The 18,347-nt window shown below is 45.5% G+C and overlaps 1 protein-coding gene across 1 annotated transcript; it reads right to left on the bottom strand.

Moving 5' to 3' along the window:
* Nucleotides 1-476: 476 nt before the first annotated feature.
* LOC123402184 (chaperone protein dnaJ 16-like) lies at nucleotides 477-4,572 on the bottom strand. Its single transcript, XM_045096063.1, has 11 exons — nucleotides 4,103-4,572; nucleotides 3,630-3,753; nucleotides 3,471-3,553; nucleotides 3,269-3,380; nucleotides 3,083-3,187; nucleotides 2,658-2,708; nucleotides 1,590-1,676; nucleotides 1,399-1,507; nucleotides 1,170-1,318; nucleotides 1,034-1,087; nucleotides 477-967 (listed from the first exon to the last, which is right to left on the bottom strand). The coding sequence occupies exons 1-11, from the start codon at nucleotides 4,258-4,260 to the stop codon at nucleotides 674-676; spliced, it is 1,326 nt and encodes a 441-aa protein (XP_044951998.1). The 5' UTR covers nucleotides 4,261-4,572; the 3' UTR covers nucleotides 477-673.
* Nucleotides 4,573-18,347: the final 13,775 nt, after the last annotated feature.

The raw sequence follows: 18,347 nt of genomic DNA on the forward strand, positions 1-18,347 counted from the left end.
TTAATTCATGAATATATTTTTGAATTAGTGAATATTTGTTAAAAAAATCCTTTTTTTAATTCTCAGACATATGTTTGAATGTTTTTTAAAAAATCATGAACATTTTTTGTAGACATGAACTTTTATTTTTGAATCATGAACATTTTTAATCAATGAACGTTTTTAAAAAACAACTCATGGACATTTTATAAATTCATGATTTTTTTTTAAAGACAACTATATATGTATAACAGATAATGCATCTTCATGTTAAAAAAGATCACTTAGCCTGGTGGCTAGCTCATCCAGCAATGGAGCAGAGCTTGAAAGGTGTTTTGCAGGACATTTAGGTGCCTTCAGGCTTCAGCTTATCACGCCGTTGGTGCTGGCATCCCTGCAGGCAGGACAGACGACCGAAACCCGCCCAAAGCATCGGGGTCGAGATCAGATTCAAATGTTATGCCTTCGACATCAGCACGACTGCGTGAGACCAAATGTGCAAATAAGAGTAGGACTAGCTGAGTACTTCAGTACAAATGTTACCAATTCTTTACAACATTTCCGAATCTACCAAGATTCCTGACTTTTCAGGAAACAAATCGGTACAGCACAGGGGGAAAAGATTAGAGAAGGTGAACACTGCAGGTGGAATCATCAACACAAAATAATACATTCAGACGATACAATACATCTCTCAGCAGGGTCTTCTTTTGTCCACTTTCAGATGATGGATGTTGAACCATCTCTTCCTGCGAAGCCGCTCTTTAGGTTTCTTTTCTTTTTTATTAGGGCCCTCTTCATCGCTCGCTGAGGCCTCCATCGTCGTCGGACTCTTTGATTTCTTATCTTTTCTTACACTCTGGTCATCATCACTTTTGGACCCTTTAGAGGATGTTTTCCCTTTGCTGTCACTGGAACTCCGCTTTAGCGTTGGGCTGTTGGTATAGGATGCATGAATGGCATTCCTTTCGTTGAGAAGCTCGTCGATCTATGCAAGAACATGATGTGAGAACAAGGCGAGGAACAGAAACAGATGTTCCACGAATACACGTACCGTTTGCATTTCTTGAGCATATCTGCTGGTCATCTCAGTGAACTTTGCTAAAACCTGCCAATTCAACTCTTAACAATGATGTGTTTTCACTTAAAAGGCCATTTCCGTCGAGAATAAGCAAAAGGTGAGGGCATACCTCCCTATACTCGGACTCAAATTTAGACAGCTCAGACCGTTTTGCAAGTATCTTTGCTTCCACGCTTCGTAGCTTCTCCTTTTCGTTGGAAAAGGGTTCAGCACATACAACCTCTAAGGTATAGGTTGCACTTTTGAAGAAATTATCGCCTAATAGAGCAGATGCTTTATATAAGCCAATACATGTTTGCCATGGATAATTTTACAGGAAGTAACATAAAGTGGCATACCATAAACAGCAAAATAATGGGTCCCTTCTTTCAGTTCATTAACTTCGCATGGTTGAAAGCCATCCAATCTCTTAAAGAATGCACTATCAGGATCTTTTGCTGCAGCAGCCTGGAAATAATTGGAGCTTGTAAAGAGGCAACCCAACAAAGAAACAAAAGGATAGACAACAAGACACTATTTGTATACTCACTGAATTATTATGTTCAAAACGGTACACGGGAAAGCCAAGAAAGAACATCCCAGCAGAAGTAACTTTCCCGGTCTTTGCACTATCTTCCTGCAACAGACTGATATATATCAGCTGACATAATGCTCAAAGCCTAAAAAACTAGCACACTGAAAATGAAAAAAATGGACTAACACAAGCATACTTCCAATATATTATATGCAATTCAATTGTCACGACACAAAACTGGGATTACTCCCATCACACTAGCAGATCTGGTTAGGTCCAAGAAAGCAACATCTGTGTGAATGCCTGGATTTGACTAAACTTCTGGATGGGGATAGGATCACAACTTTGTTAAGGTTCAGGACATTTACAGAACGCAGCTTCCTGGTAAGATTATGCAGAAAGCAGTTTATAGCTGGTGTCCCTAGAGATATACAGTCCATATCTAAACCTCAGATGATGCTGGCGGACATATCTGATATTTACATGAATTAGCAAAATGCATTTTTTTAAGTTCCCTAATTATACCAAGGTGAGGGAAGTTCCAACCGTATCAACAAAGCAGAGATTCTGGGCTTCACAAGCTCCAAGTATTGCAATGCAAGCTCAAGTTCAAAAATTCACATAAGGAAGCATTAACACAAGGAGGGATGTGATGAAACATAATTGTGTGCAATAAATACAAATTACAGAGAAACATGAAATAATGCACCCAACGACCATGATTTGGAATGTCTTCTGGACTATGTGACACACACCCTTTTCAGTAAGAAGCGGAGGTTTAGAAAAGATAAAAAGCTGATGGCAAGAAACAAATCATGCATTTTGAAAATTCACGCTTGGCAGGCGACAAACTAGTTACAGATAGAAGCAGTGTTCTTATGCGGTAAGGCATCCTAAAGCAAGCACCCACCGCCTTGACACCTAAGCAACACTAGGAGCCTAAGGCTGGCAAAATTGGAAGGAGCTGCCAGGGCGCCTTGCCGCCGAAGTGTTCGAAGCAGGACGCCTTGAAATAATGAATAGAAGAAAATGCTGCAAATTATGTTTGTTCGGACAAATAAATGACAGGCCAGATAAACGTACCTGTAAAGCAAGGCTTAACCCACCATTTTCTTCAGGTTCAAAATAGAGCAACTGAAAGGGAAAAAACCTGCCTTAGAAATAAGAACTTTTTCACGGGAAGAAACCTGAAAATTTGCTAAACTTGCAGTGCAATAATACAAAATACTATGTACTGTGTACGTGATTATTTGAAATGTGATTATCAATGACATGATAAACAAAGAGTTATATGTCTTATTGAAATGGTGCACATATCACCACAAATTTCTTAACATCCAGAATGCAAAAAAGTTAACCAGAAAAGAACAGATAGGTTGGTTGACTTATCCAAGTGCAACATTACAAGTAACAGAAGGGAAAGCTTCTCAGCCAAAGTAATGTAATGGAGTAGTTAAGTTGTCAAATGAACAGGACAGATAGATGCTAACGGCGAGTTTGCAACTAACCTTGAATTTACTTTTAGCAGTTGAACTAACTCTACACACTAACCCCAATTTAGCTTCTTCTTCTGTTATGTCCACTGAATAAAAATGAGCTGATTGTTTTTCCACCTGCCAATGTGTTAAATCTAAAATGTTACTCACTCGACAAAAAGAATGCATGGAGATGAAACGAGGCGGATAGTTGCCAACCTTCTTGCATACAGATTTGCCCAAATGAAGCTGAGCAATTTCCACTGAGCCATTCAATGCCTCCTCTAAAACTGTTGCCGAAACTGTGGTCTTGATTGGTACTCCTAGCTTGCTGCACAAACACAACTATCAGTACATAACCTCATAAGTCATAACCAGACAGATATTAGAGAACAAAAGAGTGATGTCCTGAACAAGCTACCTAAACAGAGCAGCAAACATTGTATTTACAGTGTTGAGACTTGATAGGTCCAGCTCTAATTCATGACTATCTGCTTCGATGGCCTGAATGGCAAGAAAAGCATTAGTCACAAGAAAAACAAGCAACTCATCAAACTACTGAAATCAAAGCACAGATCACCTCGAATCCAGAGGAATCATACTGCCGCCTTTTATCCGGATCTGAGAGGATGTTGTAAGAGAATGTGGCTTCTTGGAATTTCTCCGAGGCCACAGGGTCGTCTGCATTCTTATCTGGATGGTACCTTCAGGACAAGCGTATAAACAGAAAATTACTCAAGCCGCTGCATTATTGCCCTTCGTCAAACCATTACTACTAAAAAAGCTAGCTGAGAGCTACTGAATTATATAGACATCCTGGTCTGGTCTTAACAAGCGATTAAAAAAAAGGTCCCAAGAAATTGTGTGCCTCTGTTGTTGCGAGAAGCGACAATTTCATCCAGAATCAGCTAATGTTCCCGTAGCAGGAGCAAATTCCATATGAAATACGCTATACCCAGCACGAATTTTAGCAGTTGGTACCATCCTGGCAAGCTGGCTGACTCGTGAGGAGCACAGCAAGAGCAGGAGGCCAAATCCTCGAGCTTGACTTACTTGAGGGCCATGCGGCGGAAGGCGCTCTTGATCTCCTGCTCCGTGGCATTGCGCCCCACCCCCAGCACCTCGTACGGGTCCCTCCTCTGCGCCGCGGCGCCGGCCGCCGAGTCCCCCTTGGTCTCCGACTTGAACGACCCAAACTTGGGGCCCGCCATAGACGCCGCCTCCACGCCCTCCAAACACGGTATCCCTACCCCCGGACCCACACGGCAGCAGCAGCAGCTCGCTCAGATCTTACAGCAGCAGCAGCGGCGGCGGCGGCGAGGAGCGCGCGCGCCTACCACCCGCCGCGGGCGTACGCGGCGGCGAATGCGGCGGTAGACTGCGCCGGAGGGGCAGAACCTAGGGATTCCGCCGGCAGCGGGGGGCTGGCGAGCTGCAGGCGCTGCTAATTTGGGACGGTGGCGAGGAGAGGAGCAGAGGAACAGAGAAGGGATGGCGACGAAACGAGGGCGAGGAGGGAGAGGCGATAGCCGATAGGGAGGGGCGAAGGCGAATTATTTTAGGGGCCGGCATGCGGGGCCCGTCGGGCAGTGGGCCGCCTTGCCTCGTTGGACCGGGGCCTTGCCGGCCGGGGTTACCGTGTCCCGGTCTCGGTCGCGCTCCGGGTCCAAACCGTTGGCGAGTCGGCGGAGCCGGTTTGAATGGCTCGACGGGCCCGCGCACCGTTGGGCGCACTTGTAAGTGACGGAGTTAGAGGGTCTGTTTGTGACCGGTGACAGGTGGGGTCGTTTGAGCGCATGCATCGGGTCCAGCTGATGCAGACTGACTTTCGGAAAATGTTAAATCGTTTGACTTTTCACTTTCACCCCTCAGGAAAAACATGAGATACCTTGAGAAATATCGCATCCCAAAACAGCCCAAAAGGAAAATATCACAAACCTTGGAAATTTTAGGTAACACCGGAGAGCCCATGGATTCACTACAAACTACATATAGATGTATATAGATATATTCAAAATGTAAATTTATTCATTTTACTTTGTATCTGCGTAGCGAAAATTTTAAAAAGACTTATAATTACAAACAATGAAAGTATTTATTATATGGCTCAAATTTTAGTTGCATATAGATGGAAAATGAAGGATTGCTTGCACACGTACTGCGGCAGCTCGTATGGCTTGATACCATGCCCAACACTACAAGCAAAGGGCATATCCGATCATGCCGATCATGCCATCATGGCTAAAGTTGTCCTGTAAACTCCGAAGAGCGGCCATCTCCAGAAGAAAGGACAAGCAAATCCCGAGCTTTCCTCGCCGCTGTTCCGGCAAATACGATGCTGATTGCTGCATAAACAACAAGGCTCCTACGTACCGTAATTAGCTAGACGGGTTCACGGCGTCCTGCCGATGCAGACGCATGCAACGACACGGCGATCAAGAGGGCCAACTGTAGCAGGGTGTACACGGGAGGATCCAATCCGAGGTCCCACTTGCTTACCTGTGGAAATTGTCTGGTTGCAACCAGATGGATATCGTGGATTAAATCGACATGAGATCGCGAATGATTGAGCTCGGCCTGGCCCGCGACCAGCGAGGACTGCATCCCCTTGCAGCAGGAGGAGATGGTGACTTGATTTGCACTTTGTGTTTGAACATCTTGCACCGTAGGACATCCGAAATCATTAATTAAGGAGTACTTTTTTCAAAGATTATTTTTTATTTTTTTAGATTAGACAAGTGACGTATTACATGTGTGTCATTTGTCATAGCCTAAGAGTTTTTTTTCTTTTTTGTAGATCTGTATTTTTAAAATATTTTATCTTTCAAACTGTGCGTATAAATCTTGAACCATTTTCATCGTTGTGTTTTTCGCGTCCAGATCATCAAAACAAGATATCATGTTGATAAGGTTTTGACGAACTTTTTTTTCATGAAAAAGGACGAGAAAAATCAAACGAAAAAATCGTGCCTCTCGCGATAGAAAAAAAACAGAAAACACATTTTTTTTCGTTTTCGAAAGGCACGGCTGCGCCTCTCACGAAGGTAAAACCGTGTCTCTCGTGAAAGCAAAACCGTGTCTCTCACGAAAAAATCAACAACAAAAAACACATTTTTTCATTTTCAAGAGGCACATTCGTGCCTCTCATGGAAGCAAAACCGTGCCTCGAGTGGCACGCCTCTCACGAAGGCAAATCGTGCCTCTCGCGAAAATAAAATTGTGCCTCTCGTGAAAAAAACAGATTTTTTTTGTTTTCAAGAGGCAAGGTCGTACCTCTCGCAAAAGCAAACCCGTGTCTCTTGCAAAAAAACAAAAAACGTGTTTTGTCTTTTTCGCACGAAGGCAAAACCGTGCTTCTCGTGAAAGCAAAACCATGCCTCTCGCAAAAAAAAACAGAAAATACGTTTTTTTTCGTTTCTGAGAAGCACGACCATGCCTTTCAGGGAAGTAAAACCGTGCCTCTCGCAAAAAAACAAAAAACGTGTTTTTTCACGCAATTTAAAAAAAACGTTGAAAAGTCAAGAAAGACTGCTGAAAAACCAAAACACCAAAAAGCTACTCTAAAAAGCCGAAAACGCGTGTGAAAAAATAAAAAACAAAATTCGGAGGAAACATTCAGAACGCGATACGTGGCGGTGGCTCAGAACGCGCCAAGTGACGGTGCGTGGAAGTGATTGCTGGAAGGCTTCCGAGGGAGTGCTCCTCAAGTAGTTTGTCTCTAGGACATCTCTAGCTCGCAGCACCGGCCCAGCCTCTCCACTGGGAATCGTCGAGCTGCATATGCAGACGGGGCGGTGCGGGCTACAGCTAAGCCGCTAAGAAGCCCCGCAAGGGGGGAGAATGAACGATGTGCATATGGTAGAGCGAAAAATTCACTACAAGTCATTAAACTTGCGTTGGTGGTTATTTTGGTCCTCTAAGTTTAAAATACCCGAAATACAATCCATAAACTTGCTCTAGGGGTCTACATCTGGTCCGAAATATGGTTGGCTCCGCGTATGTGCTGATTTGGCAGTGGTCAAGTTGAGCTCTGGTGCTCGCATTATTTCTGAATTTATTTCAGGATTTTTGGCGATGTGCATTCAGTGGGAGAAGACTTTGATACATCTCCAACGTATCTACTTTTTCAAACACTTTTGTTCTAGTTTTGCACTCTAATTTGCATGATTTGAATGGAACTAGCCCGGACTGACGTTGTTTTCACAAGAACTACCTTGGTGTTATTTTTGTGCAGAAATAAAAGTTCTCGGAATTGAACAAAACTTTTTGTAAATTATTTCTGGAATAAATAAGGATTTTTGGAGCGAAGAACCATCGGAGGGGGGCTGGCTGTGGCCCACAATGTAATAGGGATGACCACCCCCCGTGGTCGCGCCCTAATGCCTTCTGGGGCCCACGTGGCTCTCCCTACCCTAATTCCAGCCCTATAAATTCCTATTCTTGAAGAAAAAATAGGAGAGCAGATTTCATCGCCTTTTATGGGACAAAGCTACCGCCACCTCATGTTCTTCCTCGAGAGGGTTGATCTCGAGTCCGTTTGGGGCTCCGGAGAGAGGGATTCGTCGTCGTCATCATCATCAACCCTTCTCCATCAATAATACGAGGATGCTCACCACCGGGTGTGAGTAATTCCTTAGTAGGATCTCTGGATGGTGATGGTGTTTGGATGAGATTGATCATGTAATCGAGTTAAGTTTGATAGTGCTTGATCCCTTGTATCCACTATGTTGTGAGATTGATGTTGCTATGATTAATGCTTGTCACTAGGGCCCGAGCGCCATGATTTCAGGCCTAAACTTATTATGGTCTCTCTTAATATGGAAAGTATTTTGATCCTACCTTGCAAGTTTTATGCACCTATTACATGTCTTGATACACGTACCCCAAGGTGACAATAATTGGGATTCTTTCGAGTGATTTTTGTAGTTTGAGGACTCCATGTATTCACTATGTGTTAATGTTTTGTTCCGGTTCTCTATTAAAAGGAGGTCTTAATATCCCTAAGTTTCCAATAGGACCCCGCTGACACGGGAGGGTAGGACAAAATATGTCATGCAAGTTCTTAACGCAAGCACGTATGACTATATACGGAATACATGCCAACATTATGTTGATGAATTGGAGCTAGTTCTGTGTCGCTCTAGTGTGTAAATAATACATGATTGATGTCATCCATATCTTTCCATTGTTGATCCATGTGCCTACACTTTACAAATATTGAATCTCGCTAAGTTACTATTGTTGCTGTTACTGTCACACTTGTTACTCAACTGCTACGGTTACTGTTGTTACCAAACTTGTTGCTATCACTATTACTGCTACTACTATTATTAGCCGTGCTACTATATCTTTTGTTGCCTAGAGATATCGCACGTGCGGTTGAATTGACAACTGAACTGTCAATGCCTCTAAATATTCTTTGGCTCCCCTTGTGTCAAACCAATAAATTATGGTGAAATACTAGTCGTGAAGACCGTCGTGATCCCCTATACATGTGGGTTATCGAGACCTTTTTATGGCACCATTGTCGGGGAGCATAGCTATATATTTTGTGTTAACTTAAGGATATCCAATTGTTACTATGAAGAATTTGAAAGATAATCAAACTAATATCCTCTTGCACGAGAGGAGGTAAGGAATTATCATCTAGCTTTGCCTTTGATTCACCTACTATTTTGAATCAGCTTGTTACTGTTGGGGAACGTTGCATGTGAAACAAAAAAAATATTACGCACACAAAGACCTGTCATGGTGATGTCCATCTACGAGAGGAGATTAGATCTACGTACCCTTGTAGATCGCTCAGCGGGAAGCGTTAAGAAACGCGGTTGATGTAGTGGTACAGCTTCGTGATTCAAATCACCGTCGTCCCACGAACGGTTCCGATCTAGCGCCGAACAGAGGGCACCTCCGCGCTCAGCACACGTACAGCTCGACGATGATCTCGGCCTTCTTGATCCAGCAAGCAAGACGGAGAAGTAGATGAGTTCTCCGGCAGCGTGACGGCGCTCCGGTGGTGGTGATGATCTACTCCTGCAGGGCGCCCGAGTTCCGCAGAAATCCGATCTAGAGGTAAAACTATGTGGAATAGGCCTGAGTTGCACGTGGCAAAGTTGTGTCTCAAAAAGCCCTAAACCACCAATATATATAGGAGGAGGGGAGGGGCTAGCCTTCGGGCACAAGGGCCCCAAGGGTGCGCCGGCCGCGAGGGAGGAGGAAGACTCCTCCTCCAATTCGGTTTGGGAAGGAGGATTCCTCCTCTTCCTTCCCACCTCCCTCTTTCGTTTTTTTCTTCTTTTCCTTTGGTATTTTACATGTGGCACCATAGCCCTCTTCGGCTGACTCCACCAGCCCATAAGGACTTGGTGCGCCACCCTAGGGCCTTGGGCTCACTCCTGGGTGGGTGGGCCCCTCCCGGTAAACACCCGGAATCCATTCATCACTCCTGGTACACTGCCGGTAATGCCCGAAACTTTCCGGTGACCAAATGAAACCATCCTATATATCAATATTCGTTTCTGGACCATTCTGGAAACCCCCGTGACGTACGTGATCTCATCCAGGACTCCGAACAACATTTGGTAACCACACATATAACTCAACTATACTAAAACATCATCGAACCTTAAGTGTGCAGACCCTGCGGGTTCGAGAACTATGTAGACATGACCCGAGATACTCCTCGGTCAATATCCAATAGCGGGACCTGGATGCCCATATTGGATCCTACATATTCCCCGAAGATCTTATCGGTTGAACCTCAGTGTCAAGGATTCATATAATCCCGTATGTCATTCCCTTTGTCCTTCGGTATGTTACTTGCTCGATATTCGATCGTCGGTATCCGCATACCTATTTCAATCTCGTTACCGGCAAGTCTCTTTACTCGTTACGTAATACAAGATCCCGTGACTTACACTTAGTCACATTGCTTGCAAGGCTTGTGTGTGATGTTGTATTACCGAGTGGGCCCCGAGATACCTCTCCGTCACACGGAGTGACAAATCCCAATCTTGATCCATACTAACTCAACGGACACCTTCGGAGATACCTGTAGAGCACCTTTATAGTCACCCAGTTACGTTGCGACGTTTGATACACACAAGGTATTCCTCTGGTGCCAGTGAGTTACATGATCTCATGGTCATAGGAATAAATACTTGACACGCAGAAAACAATAGCAATAAAATGACACGAGCAATATGCTACGTACAAAGTTTGGGTCTAGTCCATCACATGATTCTCCTAATGATGTGATCCAGTTATCAAGTGACAACACTTGCACATAGTCAGAAAACCTTGACTATCCTTGATCAACTGGCTAGCCAACTAGAGGCTTGCTAGGGACATTGTTTTGTCTATGTATCCACACATGTATCTATGTTTTCATTCAATACAATTATAGCATGGATAATAAACGATTATCTTGTAACAGGAAATATAATAATAACTATTTAGCATTGCCTCTAGGGCATATTTCCAACAGTTACACCACCACCTGTTGCTCGTCATGATATGTCACATGAACTTGATGATGCTACTTATGAAATCAATGATGATACTATTGCTATATTTGATGAAACTAAAACCTTGTCACTGAATGGATTACTTGATTCTCATGTTGCTAAAGCTAGAGAACTTGGAAATACTGAAACTGGTGAAGATTTTGAATCACCTGCTACACCTCATTCTCCTAATAGATATGAATTGCCTTATGTACCTGATGATGGGGGTATGTACCTAGGGTAGGGTCACATTCCTGACCTAAGTGTCCTACCTAAGGGTACCTCATTATTGGCCGGAAAGGCACAAAGAAGATGTCGACTAGATGACCATAACATCTAGAAGTCACTCGGTAAGAAGTCACTCGGAAGATATTCCCCTTCACTCGATAGCCAACCTTCACTCGGAAGATTCCAGTCGACACAGAAGACCAGAAGACACCTCCAGCGAGGCCAACGGGCAGGCGTTCAGCTGATGTCCATGAACAGTATTAATTACATGCATACGTTATCAGTAACGTATACACTTAAACCTTATTGATCGAACCCTTAGATGTTGAGGCCTTGATGAGGGATAGCGCACTGTATATAAGCCACCCCTCCCCTCTGGCACAAGGGTTCGCACTCCCTATAACACACACTCCACAACGCAAGAGCTCCCGAGCACTGAGACGTAGGGCGGTAACCTCTACGAGAGGGTCCTGAACTCATACACCTTGCGTACAAGCTTGCCGTAGCTAGGATTCTGCACTCTCCATTTGTACCCTACTCCTCTACTGTCAGGTTTATTCCCACGACAGTTGGCGCCCAACGTGGGCAGGCGTCACTTCCGGCAAGTTTGCAATCTTCACTCTCTGTCATGTCTTCCGACAACGTTTCGTTCATGGGCGGCGAGATCCATTTCGGCGTGCTCATCTTCATTGTCGATGACTCCGCATGGCTTCAGCACGCATTGGCTCGCCAGGCGTCATCTTCGTCGACTCCGTAGGTTGCTGCCATCGAGCCTGCTGAACCTCATTAGAACCCGATCCACTCAGCGTCAGATTAGTCCAATGTTCCTTCCGAGTGCAAAAGCTGCAATCCAGCGGCAGAAGTCTTCATGGCGGGTTCCGTGGAGAGCCCAACCGGGTTTGGTCGCAGTGAACACGAGGTCGGCGAACCGTCGACTCGACATGGTCGTCGTTGTCCTCCAACTTCCAGTCGGCGTCAGTGATGACGAGTTGATGGATATACTTCTTGCCCCTCGTTGGTTACCCCAAGTGGAAGGTGGAGATGTAGTCAGCAGCAGATTTCCCTTACACGGGGAATGTAAGGTTTATCGAACCAGGAGGACTCCGAGGATCAACAAGTAGGTGTCCGCTGCTCTGGCGCTAGCAGAAGACATGGACCTGCACACACAATAAATAACTTTGCTCCCAACGATTTCAGAGAGGTTGTCAATCTCTCCGTCCTTGTAGTTTGCAAAGGATCAAAACACAAGCGGGAATAGCGATAGTGATTGCAATGGAAAAGTAACTAAAAACAGTAAATGGTGGAGGTGTAAACAATGGTGGAAATATGGACTAGAGTCCCATGATGTTCACTAGTGATGTATCTCCCCCAAAATACGATAAACAACTATGCTCGCTAAACAAATTATAGCTGGGCAATTGACAGAATTATAAACGCACCGCAATGCTAATCATGCTACAAGAAAGTTAGAGTCTCAAAAGTAATGGGCAGTACGCCAAGACAAGTAGACCGTTTATCCATCAACATCTACTCTCTAATCATCCACCTTGAGATATCTACCCAGAACATCTCACTGGTATTAAGTTGCGAGCCCCACCCAAAGTGTAAACTCAAAGCAACGAACAACTGCATTAACGAACTTTGCATAAGGTAAACAATCCTTGCAACCGTGGTCACAAGCACCGTTGTTTTCTCCTGGTGGCAACAACACATCCCCTAGTCTCATGTTTCTGTCACTCAAGCTAGACATCAGGGGGCATGAACCCACAATCATGCATAACACTCCCTCTTGGAGTTACAATCTTCTACTTGGCCAAAGCAATAAAAAGCAACGGAGAACATGCATGAATTACTCAAGAACATAATATAAAAGGAGAACCAGATATATAACTCACCACAACCTGAACATAATCTCATAATCCATCGGATCCCAGCAAACTAGCATAGCAACAACATGTAAATTACATAGATGCCTTGATCATGTAGGGCAGCTCACAAGGGCTAAGCATTGAAGCACAAGATTGGAGAGAATACATCACATAGCTACTGGTCATGGACTCATGGTCCAAGGAGGACTACTCACGGCACGTCCGGGAAGCGTCCATGGTTTGTGGAGAAGCTCCCGGAGGTCAATCCTCCCTCCGGCAGGGTGCCGAGAAGAGGTCTTCTGACACTCCCAATCTCGGAAGCGTTGCGGAGGCGGAATGGTGGAGACATTCGCGATTCTGGATCTGATGATAGGGTTTTCTGACAAAAAGGTAAATGAAGGCCGAAGGAGGGCACCAGAGGGTGTGGGCCCCACCCAGGTGGCCTGGTGGTGCGGCCAGGAGGTGGCCCGCGCAGGGTGGCCGCTTGGGCGTGTTCTGGCTCCCCTCTGGCCCCACTTGGTGCTTCGTGAAGCTTCCGTCACACTGATTTTGATATATTTTTCTCGGAATTTTTGGGACTTTGTAAATTGGGGTAAAAGTCCTTGCAAAAAAAGACATCAGCGGACAGAAACTGGCACTGGGTGCACTGAGTTAGTAGGTTAGTCCAAATATGTGTAAAAAGGTATAAAAGTGTAGCAAAACATATAACAATGTCACCCAAAAGAGCATGGAACAAACAGAAATTATAGATACGTTTGGGACGTATGAGTCAGCGACAACTCTTCTCAAGTGGTCAACAAGACAACATTGAGGTATATCATACTCCGGTACTTAACGTTGCAACCACAGCTAAGATAGCAGATTCTATTCAGCCGTTAGATTGAGAGCGTGGTAGAGGCTTAGAGTAGAGTCACACTTTGCTTCAAGCAGCGCAGCAACAGAATTCAACAGTATCGCAGTCGCTCAATAGGTTGCACATCAATTCACCCAGAGCAGACTCAGTCCGTTCAGTTTACAGTCCAAGGTCACCGTAGCGTCACAGAGACGGGGGTACCGAGAGAACCAGCACAGAGAACAGGGGCGGAACTAGTTCCCTCCTTGTTATCACCGTGATGACCGTCGTCAAGTGCATTATCCTCCGAGGAGCGGCACATATGTGTCCCGACACTATGATTACCGGCGCCCGTTCGGCGATGAGCGAAATCCAGGATTTGATGCGAGAAATGTACTCGCGCAGAGAAGGATTCACATAGGCAAAGCTCGGAGAGATGGTTTCGATAGAAATTATCCGAGTAGAAGTGGTACTGCAGTTTCTGGTCCCGAGTGCTTCAGTGGGGCAACCCGTTCTGCTGATATTCCCCCAACTTCAGATTGGCGGCTGGAATTAGCAAGTTCACTCATGAATCCAAGCCCGAAACATGGCTTGACGACTACCGAGTGGCTGTACAGATTGACAGAGGCAACGACAGCGTCGCCATGAAGCATTTGCCTCTGGTGTTGGATGGTTCGGCCAGGGTGTGGCTGAATCAGTTGACTCCTTATAGCATCTATTGCTGGGAGGATCTCGCCTGAGTGTTCATCAAGACATTCGAAGGCACATGCAAGCGTCCTGCCGATCTGTCCTAGCTGCAGCTTTGTGTGCAGAAGTCAAAAAAGTCTTTGAGAGATTACATTCAGCGATGGACCACCCTTCATCACACGGTGGAGAATGTTTCTGAGCACCAGGCAGTCTATGCTTTCAAGGCTGGTGTCAGATACCAAGAGTTGTACTTGAAGTTTGGTCGTACAGGCGACATGTCCATGAGTAAGATGATGGAGATTGCTACCTGATATGCCAACGGTGAAGAAGAAGACCGCAGCCGCAGCGGTAAAGGGAAAACAGTCGACAACGATGCCAATTCCAATCGGAAGGAGAAGCGCAAGGCTGATGGTTCCACTCCAGCAGAAGCAGCCGCTCTGGCGGCACAAAACAAATTCAAGGGAAAGTCCAAGGGACAATTTCCCCCCGAGAAGTCAAAGGACTAGTTGGATGTTTTGGATCAGCCGTGTGTACTTCACATGAAGAAAGACGAAGATGACAATTTCATATTTCCTAAACATACCACTCGGTAGTGCAGGCTGTTGATCCAGCAGTTCAAGGAAGATCAGTCGAGTGAAAAAGATCCTGAAAAGGATAACGATGAAGAAAAAGATGATTTCCCAAAGGTTAAAGCAACCTTGATGATTTTTGCTGACTTTGAGAGCAGGAGTCGATTGAAGGTCATCAACACAGAAGTCAATATGGCTATGCCCTCCACCCCCACAAACCTCAAGTGGTCGCAGACGCCTATAAAATTTGATCAGTCGGATCATCCAGTTCTTGTCGCTACCCCTGGTTGATAGGCTCTAGTGATCGACCCAGTTGTCGAGGGTGTTCAGCTTTGCAAGGTCCTGATGGATGGAGGGAGCGGACTAAATATTTTGTATGCAGAAACTCTCAAGGGGACGGGCATTCCGATGTCCTGACTCAGCGAGAGCACTATGCAGTTTCGTGGAGTCATCCCCGGGAAGAAGACCAAGTCACTCGGCCAGATTGCTTTGGACATTGTTTTTGGCTCCGACAAGAATTTCCGCAGGTAGAAGTTGACATTTGAGGTGGTAGACTTCCAGAGTGCATACCATGCCATCCTTGGCCGTCTTGCCTATGCTCGTTTCATGGCCCGACCATGTTACGTCTATCTGAAGATGAAGAAGCCAGAGCCCAAGGGAGTCAATTACAGTCACGGGTAATCGAGAGAGAGAGTTGAAGAGTGCTTGCAAGAAGGCTCTAAGATTGCTGATCGGCAGATGGCTGTGATTGAACTCGAGGAGTATCGGAAGAATGCTGATCCTACTAACCTAATGCGCTCCAAGAAGCCCGCTTCAGAGTCTGCTTTCCATATGGCAGGTGATGTCAAACCAGTCAATATCCACCCGACGGATCCCAATGTTGCTCCATATCCACAACACTCGACAGCAAATAGGAAGCCGAGCTCATCCAGTTCCTCTATGAGAACTGGGACATCTTTGCATGGAAGCATGCTGACATGCCGGGAGTATCTGGGGAGCTGGCTGAGCACCTACTGAGAGTGGATCCGAAGGCAAGGCCTGTCAGAGAGCATTTGCGGCGATCCGTGGCGGAGAAGAGAAAGGCAATCGGCGAAGAGGTGGCGCGACTCTTGGAGGCAAAATTCATTCGCGAGGTCTACAACTCCGAGTGGCTCGGGAATGTCGTCATGGTCCCCAAGAAAGACAAATCCCTTCATATGTGTATAGACTTCAAGAACATTAATAAGGTTTGTCCAAAAGGTCACTTCCCGCTCCCCCGCATTGATCAGATTGTCAATTCAACTGCGGGGTGTGAGCGTTTATCTTTTCTTGATGCTTACTCTGGCTACCATCAGATCCGTCTGTTTGGTCCAGACGAAATAAAAATGGCCTTCATCACCCCTTTCGGGTGTTTCTATTATATCACCATGCCTTTTGGTCCGAAGAATGCCGGTGCAACTATCATGCGCATTATCCAGAAGTGCCTGCTCGATCAGATCATTCGGAACACTGAAGCTTACATGGATGATATTGTGGTCAAGTCACGCAAAGGTTCCGACTTGTTGACTGACCTAGCAGAAATATTCGCCAACCTCAGGAAGTATGACATCAAGCTAAACCTAGCTAAGTGCACTTTCGAAGTCCCTGGCGGAAAGTTACTCGGTTTCCTTGTTTCTGAACATGGGATCGATGTTAACCCCGAGAAGATCGGCGCCATCGTCTGGATGCAAAGCCTCGTGCGGGTGCATGATGTCAGTTGTGCTTCCCTTGCAACGGCGCCAGAAATAGTCGTGTCGACGGCACCAGGAATCCTTCAGCTGCGACTACGCCTTAAGGGACTTCCTAGGTAAGTATGGAAAGGATTCTCCCCGTGGCCGTGGAGCCTTGCGTTGGAGTTCCCTCGAAGCGGAAAGGGTGATGTAGCACAGCGGTGGTAAGTATTTCCCTTAGTTTGAGAACCAAGGTATCAATCCGGTGGAGGAGTATCACAAGATCCTGCACAAACACAAAAGCTTGCTCCCAACGCTATGAAGGGGTTGTCAATCCCTTATAGATTGTTTGCCAAGTGAGAACTAAAAGCAACAAAGTAACAAAGCAAAGTAAAAGCGGAGGTGTAAATGATGGATGTGAATAGACCCGGGGGCCGTAGTGTTTACTAGTGGCTTCTCTCATGAAAGCAAGTAGACGGTGGGTGAACAAATTACTGTCGAGCAATTGATAGAAGCGCGCAAAGTCGTGACGATATCTATGCAATGATTATATCTATAGGCATCATGCCCAAAACAAGTAGACCGATACTTTCTGCATCTACTACTATTAATCCACACGTCGACCGCTATCCAGCATGCATCTAGTGTATTAAGTCCATAAGAACAGAGTAACGCCTTAAGCCAGATGACAGGATGTAGAGGGATAATCTCAAACCAATGATAAAAACCCCATCTTTTTATCCTTGATGGCAACTACTTGATGTGTGCCTTGCTGCCCCTACCGTCACTGGGAAAGGTCACCACATGGTAGAACCCAAAACCAAGCACTTCTCCCATTGCAAGAATCATAGATCTAGTTGGCCAAACAAAACCCAAGACTCGGAGAGACTTACAAGGATATCAAATCATGCATATAACAAATCAGCAAAGACTCAAATATATATCATAGATAATCTGATCACAAATCCACAATTCATCGGATCTCGACAAACACACCGCCAAAGAAGATTACATCGGATAGATCTCCATGAAGATCATGGAGTACTTTGTATTGAAGATCCAAGAGAGAGAAGAAGCCATCTAGTTACTAACTACGGACCCGTAGGTCTGAAGTGAACTACTCACGAGTCATTGGAGGGGCGATGATGATGATGAAGAAGCCCTCCAACTCCAAAGTCCCCTCCGACAGGGCGCCGGGAAGGGTCTCCAGATGAGATCTCGCGGAAACGGAAGCTTGCGGCGGCAGAAAAGTATTTTCGAGGCTCCCCTGCTTTTTTGTTGAATATTTGGGAATATATAGGCCAAGGATCTAGGTCAGGGGGCGACCAGGGAGGCCACAAGCCCTCACACCACCGCCTCCCCCTGGTGGCGGAGTGGGAGCTTGTGGGCTCCCTGGAGCCCACCTGGCTTGGCCCAGAGGCCCCCTGATCTTCTTCCGTTCGGGAAAAAATCATTTCGGGGTTTTTATTCCGTTTGGACTGCGTTCCAAAATCAGATCTGAGAAGAGTGAAGAACACAGAAAAAACAGGAACTGGCACTTGGCACTGAATTAATAAGTTAGTCCCAAAAAGATATAAAAAGATACATAAAACATCCAAAGAAGACAAGATAACAGGTTGAAACCATCAACCATTATAGATACGTTTGAGACGTATCAGTGCATGACGTTCAGAAACTTACAGGCTGTCTGGCAGCATTGAGTTGATTCATCTCTCATCTCGGTGAGAAGGCATTGCCTTTATATCGTCTCATGAAAAAATCTCATGTGTTCGAGTGGAACGATGAAGCAGAAGCAGCGTTTGTCGAGCTCAAAGCCGTGCTTTCCACCCAGTTGGTGCTTGCTGCTCCGCACAGTAAAGAATCACTTCTCGTATACATCGCAGCTACCAATCAAGTTGGCATCACGGTTCTGTCCGTCGAG

Source organism: Hordeum vulgare, chromosome 6H (genome assembly GCF_904849725.1).
Source record: "Hordeum vulgare subsp. vulgare chromosome 6H, MorexV3_pseudomolecules_assembly, whole genome shotgun sequence".
Taxonomy (NCBI): domain Eukaryota; kingdom Viridiplantae; phylum Streptophyta; class Magnoliopsida; order Poales; family Poaceae; genus Hordeum; species Hordeum vulgare.